At 36.7% G+C, this 9,206-nt stretch overlaps 1 protein-coding gene across 1 annotated transcript in view; it reads right to left on the bottom strand.

The window, feature by feature from the left end:
- The window catches only part of KIAA2026 (KIAA2026 ortholog), a gene marked incomplete at its 5' end in the record, with an annotated part of 31,706 nt that extends 26,450 nt beyond the window's left edge, over positions 1-5,256 (bottom strand). The window contains one exon of the mRNA XM_009075639.1: positions 3,833-5,256. Within this exon, the coding sequence (XP_009073887.1) occupies positions 3,833-5,256 (1,424 nt within the window). The remainder of the gene's footprint in view (positions 1-3,832) is intronic.
- Positions 5,257-9,206: the final 3,950 nt, after the last annotated feature.

Below are 9,206 nucleotides of genomic sequence, written 5' to 3'. Positions count from 1 at the left end.
ATTTTCAGTGTCTGGTGCTATATGATGTATGATGCAGTGTACTTCAAAAAATAACAGAGTTCACAGAAATATTCCCTCCTTTCCCCAATATGTGCTTATGAAAAAGACAGGGAAAATTGCTAGAAATAATTAAAACTAATTTAAAAACAAATAAAATAAACATTTCTTCCTTTGCATCAGCATCTGAAAAGTACAAATTAGGAAAGATACAGGGTAACAGACAGACCAAGAATTAAAAGAGTGTCTGGAAGCATGAGGAGAATGAGCCTTACCTTGTGTGTAAAGTAAATCAAGGAAAAAGTCTCAGAATAGACTATAACGTATGGGTTGCCATAAAGCACACCTATATACACACATGTCCCAAAAGACTTACACAATTCTCAGACTGTCATCTGTCACAAGCTAAGCATGTACCTGTCTTTTTGCCATTTTCTGACACCTGATGTCCTACGTTGCAGGCATTTTCCAATATCACATATCAAAAGCTAAGAAAACACTACAGGTATTTACACAATGGGAGAGAATGAATAAATACATATGTCCATATGTATTAGGTAGGTGGAATGTGTTATAAAAAAAGTGTATGAAAACCTAGCTCAGTAACCCAGAGACGCGCTGGTATTGTGGATTACCACCCAGCACCAGCACTTGCCACTTTGTAAGAAAGTACCATATCTTCTTGTCTCTGTGTATAATTGGCTGCACCACATTGAGCTACTGACCCTGTCTTGGGACAACAAAATCACTAAGGTGTTAACAGGTATCAGCTGTCAGTGCAACATCTCAGATCACTCCACTGAGGTCTGCTGAAGAGCCTTCACCCGCAATCCTAGGTAAAGAGATTATGTAAAATGGCTTATATTAATTCTTTAGCAGTTGAAGTAATATTTCTGGCAGGAACTAGATTACAATGCATTTTGAACGACAGTGCACTGTACCTTTCAGAGCATTCTCAATGTATAAATACATTTAATTGCTGTGTAGAAGCAATCAGAGTTAGAAAAACTTAGACAAAACAAAGAAATAATGAAGAAAACTATCAAAAGTTCTAATAAGGAATCTCATATGCCTAATCTCTTCAACTCACCTATTCAATCCAACAGTCTGCTTCTCTCTCACCTTTCAGTTCCCAGCTTTCACTAGCCATAATTTATAAAGCACTTAACGAAAGTTCTACACATAGACTAAACAATAAAGTAATTTCAGCATAAAAGTTTTCAGAGGGGAAGAGGGAGCAGTGGTACAATGAATAGATTTCCATCTTTAGAGGTCTTCAAGTTACACCTGAGCTGCTCTGGTATTAATGTCAGTCCTGCTCCAAGCAACAAATCAGAGTAGGTGACCTCCAGATGTTCCTTCCAACCAGCATTTCTAAGGTCTGTGACTCTTCAAAAAAATCTACCTTGCACAATACACACAGACTAGTAACAAACACCTAGGAATCAATAACTCAAGACTGCACTGCACAGAAGGAAGATAAATCAGTTTGCTTTTGTCCAATCTATTTTGTTACACTTCTCCCTAACCAGGTAAAAATGAAATGAAAAAAACACTCTTCATCAAAACAAATCAAGAGTTTCCCAAACTAACCAAGAAATCCAAAGAAAATCATGATCCTGGAACAGCTGAAGATGCCTTCTCCTTCAGCAGCTGCACATACATAAAAGCTGTTGTTAGGCCTACTACCTTGAGGCACAGCTCGTAACATGGCTGTGTTCTCCAGAAGTTTTGCTAGCAATCGTTCTGGGAAGTTTTCAGCTAAAAACCCTGCACAACCAGTCTATATTGATGATGGGTATCAGTACTACAGCAATTCAGGAACTGTGAAAATCACCTCAATAGAAACATGAACTGTGACTCAAACGTACATTTAGCTTCCTTAGAGAACCAATAGTGGGGGAAAAAACCCAGTTTTCTTGTTAAAAAGGAAAGGTACTCACTTTTACATGGCTAATGCTCTCTTCCACCTACTGTACTTTAACAGAACATTGTGAAGAGTCATTATGACTAGGATCAGGTTTAAATCCAGTGTCTTCGTGAATTCAGAACAAGTTTTACTGAATCTCTTTCTCTGTTCTGCATTGTAATGGAATCTTTAAACAGAAGATTTAAATTTCACACCTCTTCTCAGGTCTTTGAGAAATATTACTTAGTCTTAAACATTGTGAGACATTATAAAACAACAAGGCATTATCATGACTGGAATCCTATCCATTTCAGTATACAGGACCAACGAACATTTAACAATCATAGGAAGAAAAGTTTTTTCTTGCAATGATGTAAAGTTTTAGGAAAATTTTCTCCAGCAAGGTCAAAATTTGCAATGAAGAGGTAGGTAGTCAGAATAAGATGGCAAATGCCTCAACATACTAAGAGATCAAGGACAAGTGAGCACCAAATGAAATAGGACCCTTCACATCATGCTCAGGACAATGCCTGTCACCTGCAGATGAAATAAAACATTTTATGCCTGACACCTGAATGGAAACAAACACACTGTCTGAGCATAAGACAGACTATCAGATCCAGCAGATCAAGTAGTTGGAGTCTGTTATTTTTATGACACATGTAAGAAAACTAGTTATTGCAGTAAACATCATCTCTATCAATTAGTTCAAAAGCTACTTCCAAATATCGTCAGCCTGTTTTTCTGACAGCGGTTATATTTCAAAGCAATAATGTATTAAAAAATTATGCATACCATTCTATGAGCATTACTTAATTCAAACAAAGTAGGTTTTTAAGCATGTGTTGTAAAATGAGGGTGACAATTAAGATGGTGACCATTGAAATGATAAAGACAATTCTTTGGATATTATGCACAAACATTTGGGATCTAAACTTTACTAGTTTTCTTAGCTTTAAACTTCAACTTCCAGCTAAAATACATTGGCATCAGATCTTGGAATTATCTTACCCTTTCGAAGACAATGCATTGTTACACTCAATTTTGGTTTTGGCTTTCTGCTTTTCAGATGGAATCCAGTATTTTCAGCATTTCAGTGCAGTGTCAGTCTACACTGCTCTGAAAAGCAGCCTGTTGCTTCAAAAAATGTTTGAAGCAGTCTGCTAAAATCTAGCACTAACAGCTTAGCCCAAGACTCAACAGGATGAAGCTTTTAGGGTGTTTCATGTGACAACAAAAATACTACAGCTACGTGACAACTTGAACTGACTTAAGGACTCCATAATTTTACTGCTTTCAAATTGTTTTAAAATTTTCCAGAGAGTTAACAGAAATATGGATTGTGTATTACCTACCTGAAACATGTAACTAGATGCTGTAAAAATCTGTAATAAAAATGGCATCAGCATAAATTCTGTATCTCAACTGTTGCACTCGGGAGATGTGTAATCATACTCACCGTCCATGCAGTACTGTTTGGTGACCTAAGACTGTGCAGTTCCAGTAGCAATGATTTTAGATTAATGATTGCATGTGATTATGCTGTGTTTCTTCATAAGTTGGATAAGGTAGTAATATCCAAAAGGGAAGAAACACTGCCACATAAGACAACATAAAATGACCTCCAGTGACACTGATGCTAATATTCTCCTAAGTATTTTTTGCAACAAATGAACTCTTCCAATTAATTATGTTCTCTAAAGATAACATCCTGCAAATGAACCATGGTTTAATCAGCTGATGACTCTGTTTTATATGTTTGTGTTGTCAAATGGGAACTTTCACTCTAAAACTAATATCTGAAAAGTCTAATGCAGTAAGGCTGTGCTGTTTCACAAAATAAAATGTAATCAACTAAGTAAACAACTTCAAAAAAATAAACCAGTATCCTCCTAATTTGTACTGCAGATAAAAATGTCTGCTTACCAGACTTGTGCTTCTTGTGTTTAGCTTTCTTTTTAATTATGAACAACTTGTTCTGGATCTCAGATTTGTAAGATTTGAATGGATGAAGATGAATCTCACGTTTCCTTTGCAGGTCATCAAGTTTTCTCTGTAGATTTTCATTAAGAATATCCTTCAACTTCTTTTTTTTCTTCTTCTTTTTTGCCCGTATCTTATTTAGTTTCTTATTTTGCAGTGACTTTAGCATTGTTTCTTTAGCAGACTCACAGTAATTTGTGTCTTGGTTGACACTGCAAGTGCCATTGACATGCACGTGGCAAGCTTTCAGTGTGTTCTCCTGGAATGGACTTATCTCAGATGTTACTCTGGCCACTTCAGCACAACCTTTCCCATTCTCCACAGCCATTATTTCTCCTGAACTAGAGTGACCACCCATACCAACAATCTCTCCTGAAGTAATAAAATGCCCCAAGCTCTCTTTATGGCAACCAGTGTTTTTGATGTTACAGACTCCTGAGCCGTTGGTTTCACAGTTAATCTTCACCTCCTCTGCAGGGACTCTGAGGCTACACAAACATGGTTTTTCCTTTGGACAGGTAACAATGGAGTCTACACTCTTCTCAGCTTCTGTCTTGGAATTATATTGCAGTTCTCTACCAGCAGAACTGACCTCTCCATTGCTTTTCCTTACATATTCATGTTTTACTCTTTCCAATTTAATACGTGACACTCTTTTAACTTTGATGGGAAGAGATGGGAATTCAGGAGCCTGAAAAGGTTTTTGTTTGTAAATGCGAACATCTGCACCACAGAACTGTGGGAAATGCACATATGCATTCTCCAAGAAATCATAACCAAGAATTACTTCTCTGCATTCATGGATAGGCTGACCTAGCACGGCATCCTGAACATCCTTTTGTGTTTCATACACGAAGTCACACAGACCTTTTAGCAGCCACACTTTCTGGTAGAACGGTAGCTCATGAAATGGTTTTTCTTGCAAGGGATTAACTTCTCCAAGCACTCTGAAAAACTGGGGACACAATCCAAGTTTTGCTGCAGCGCTATTAGGATTGTCGGTCTGCCCTACAACGTTGTACCAGTGTTGTACTTTCTGTCTGAGTGCTGCTTCCCAAGTCCTGTAAGAAAGTGTAGGCCTCCGATGTAACGTAGCTCTGCGATGAGGAGGACTTAACAAAGAAGTCATTATTTTAGATAAAAAAACATTACACTGAGGCATCAGAAGACAACGTTCCAATTCATAGAATACTATTTCAGGCAAATTTAAAATCTGTTGTGCTAAACAAAGAAAATGACCAATGGCTGGAATCTCCCACATTGTCTCCATCCTTGTAGGTGCTGCTTGAGCTAACAGTGACTTTTCCCATTCTTCTATTTCTTTCTGACTAGCTTCTTCTGCTTCTTTTCTTTCTTGATCTCTCTGCCTATTAAGAGAAAGTTCATGAAAATTCAGATATCAGGTGAACAAAAAGAAATGAGGGAGAAAAAAAATCATAACTACAGCATGACAAACATACTCATCTTGAAGTAACAAAGAACACAGTGCACAAAGTTTTACTTCAGCTTGTCTTACTTTGCGGTACACAACACATCGCTACACCAATACGGCAAATTATAGTCTTTTATTTCTATTACCACTAGTTCATAAGGGAGGAAAAGTGAAGAAAAAAGCCGGGCTGATATCAATAGTTTGGGTGGCTTCGATTTTTTATTTTCTTAAAAATATATTTCTTTCCTCAATTCCTTTTTGGCAGGATTAACCATTTCCAACAAACTATCAGTACCAGAAATCTCTGAACCAAATTCCAGGTAAATCTTGCTTTCAAATGGTTGCCCTGTGGCTCATGTCACCTACCTTGCACCTCCCCTGCCTCAGCACAGAAGTGTACATGCCTAATTGCTAAGGGCTTCATTTACACACACAAGAGCCATCTTCCCTCCCACACATCAGCTGGCTTACAACAGAGGTCAAAAAGGAAACAAGTATGAGGATGCACGAAGAATGAGATGAAAATAAAACCAGAAATAAAATGTCGTGACATTAATAAATGGTTTGCCCTCCCCTGAAAAATATGTATTCAGTTCTGGTCCCCTACCTAAAAAAGGACAGAGCTGAAATGTGTGTTCAGAGAAAGAGGTACTCAGAGGCCTATAAAAACTTCTGCGTAACCTGGGACTCCACACAAAGCACTGGCAAGAGGAAACGTGACAGCAATATACAAAACTAATATGGCAGACTGGGAACTTCTCTCTACTTTTATTTGTAGATATAACATGAAATTTAAGGGCAACAAGTGTTAGAGGAAGAAATGCTTCCATTTGAGATAATCACACCTAGCTTACCATCTTCCTTACTAAAATAGGGGATATGTTATTTTAGTTCCAAAGTAGAAAATAGGACATCTGCATGAATCACAAGAATATCAAAGGTTACCAGCAAGAGAAGAGATTCTTCTGTAATGCTGCAATAGTAAACTAACATTTTTGCCTGAAGGCATGACCAGATTCCAAAAGACAAACAGGATACAGCTGTACTTACAGGAAAATTTCTTTAGAGCTCATCCTAAGCTTCTCATCCCTTTTTCTCTGAAGCTTCTATCACTGGCAGAAACAATCACCTGCCTATTACGCTACCGTGACCTGTTGCTGGAATTTACATGTCCTTTTTTCCAGAATGCTAATCTCCAATTACATTTCTCAGTACACAAGTAGTCAATAAATGGCATGTATCCACTCAAGGCATCAATGCCTTCCAAATTCAGCAAAAGATTAACAATATATTAAAATCTTTCTTTAGACAACATGAAGTCAATAGTGGCCTCTAGCTTCAAGACTGCATACTTGAAGCATTAACTAGACTCTCTATCTCAATAACATAAAAAAATGTGACAAACCTAGCTTAGCCCACATTTTAGTACCAACGCAGGATAAACATACCGTGTGTACGCAAAATACCATAAAACAGAGTAAGATTCCATTGAATGCTTTATCTTATGCACATCCAGTGCAGCACTAATTTAATCATATAGAGGATAGAATATACAGACAACATCCCATTTGTCATTCTAGGTGAATAAATCAGTAAACTCAACAATACTACTTGCATAGGTAGAGTGAACATTATTTTCACTCTGACTTATCTTCTATTTCAGTGTCCTAATACTGCATTGGTACAGTAAATATAAATACTGAAAATAAATAAAAAAATAATTTACAAGTGAGGCAGAGGAAGAAATGATACTAAGAAAAGAGCATTCTCATATATAAATTTCAAAACACTCTTGGATCCCACTCCCTCCTTCCTCCTAAATGTTAAACATACTTCCCAATAACCTGCTGCCTCCCAAAGGTATGAACTATATTAATACAGCATAGAAATAAGGTTAAATATGAATAGATAGTGAGATGGAACATTTGCAAAAACTATACCATTTTGGTGACATTTAAAAAAGCATAGCCTGCAGGTGATCTAAAAATACCATCTTTGCAAGCAGTGTCAACTGAACAACAATTAATAATTTAAATCAAGGTAGAATTGTCAAAATAAACACAATACCCTAGATTCACCTCTTTCTAGATAAAATGACACTGATTACACTATTTTTAAGAGCTTTCCAAACAGCCCTTTGAAAAGCAAAATATAGGTTGTTTCACTTGCAAAAAGTTTGCCTTTGTTTTATCACAGTGTCTGTTGTCATCCCATTCTAGGCAGAGATCCGAGAGAAAATGTAAATAATAGCACATTTTCACATCTTTATTATTGAGAGCTTCCTACTAGCTGCCCATCTTTTGCAAGGCACAGCTTTTCCCTGAGGTGTTTATTTGTGAGAGGATGGAGGGGAATGAAGATTGGAGAGGAGGTAGGGCAAGGGAGCAGGGATGGAGGAAGAGAGAAGTTTAGAGTGGTGAGAGACTTATGCTATTTTAGTGGGACAAATATCCTTACACTGATAAATTCTCTGGACATACATATTTGTCTTTTATGCAGACAGCAACTGTAAAAAAAATATCCTGTTGTTTCATACTTTTATCTGCATTTGTCAGGAGCATGTTTGCAGGTTTGTATTGTGCTTACAATAATAACACAAAACTATTGTAAGGTGAAGCTGATGTTACCAGACTGACAAAGGACATATGCCTAGAACACATGTGTAGCACTTGTTCTGCAACTCTTGAGTAGGTAAAACCAAGGCACCTGACCTTGAAATTCAGCAAACATGATCCCCAAGTAGAGAGAACACAGAAAGCAGAGTCCAAATATAACTCCCCACTTTTCTTATTAGTTTCTCCCTTAAGACAGCAGGCATATATCACCAGCAAATTCCTTCAAAGGGGAGAGGGGACAATGACTAGATTTTTCTTTGTTCCCCCACTTACCACTTATAACCTACTAAAGTGTTGAGCAGTTTTTCACAGGTTAAAGGTCAGACACTGGAACTCTCAGGACAGATACAGAGAACTATTTCAAAACTCTACAGTAATTTGTTTCTGCAAACTTTCTTTCAAAAAATAAAGAGCTGCATAGAAATTATCAATATTACATATTACTCTAAATTAAGTCAAGATTTGATAAGAAGTTTGGAGATGTCGATGCAACCATAATTCTGTATCTGTAACATCTTACATCATATTCTGACATACTTTACATTTTTCCATAGGATCCAGTGAATTCCATGCTAACATCCTCATAAAAAGCAAAACTGACTGTATAAGCATCCCTTATTCCACAGTTTTCTAAATTAAATTACTAACTTGCAACCAGAATTGAATTCTTTAAATGCTTTAATGAACATGTCTGAAGCTCATCCCAGGACTACGTTTTCAGAAATGGTAAAGACACAGAGTTGCCTTACATAATTCCCAACAAACCAAAGTCATATGGAGTCTTAATTCCCACTGAAATCAACCAGTTAACTGGTGGGTTTAAAAATGTCAGTAGGAATCTACCCATGTGTTTCAATATCTAAACAGGCAAGAATTTTCAATTACAAAATGATTCCACATTTACAGTTAACTGATATGTAAATGAGTATGTATATTGATATGTTACTTAATTTGCATGTAACCAAGCAGCTGAGTAGAACCTCATGGAAATGCAGTTAACAACCCAATGAAGACAGTCAGTATTCTGGTAATTCGAACAACTGCACAAAAGAAAAGCTTATAAATATGACAGACAAGGAAAGTCTTGATGAAGAATACCTATATAAGAAAATTAATTAAAGGATTTGGTGTAGGATTTCCATGAACTTAATACTAAAGAAGATAAATACCACACTTCAGGATGTTCTTTCCAAAACATGCCATTGAAGAAAAAGCTTGCCAAAACAATTTCAAGGACTTTGAGGGGAAAAAAAATTCCAGAACTATTTTA

Source organism: Acanthisitta chloris, unplaced genomic scaffold (genome assembly GCF_000695815.1).
Source record: "Acanthisitta chloris isolate BGI_N310 unplaced genomic scaffold, ASM69581v1 scaffold4705, whole genome shotgun sequence".
Classification (NCBI taxonomy): Eukaryota; Metazoa; Chordata; class Aves; order Passeriformes; family Acanthisittidae; genus Acanthisitta; species Acanthisitta chloris.
Note: the sequence above shows the minus strand (reverse complement) of the source record. Positions and strands in the feature narration are given on the sequence as shown.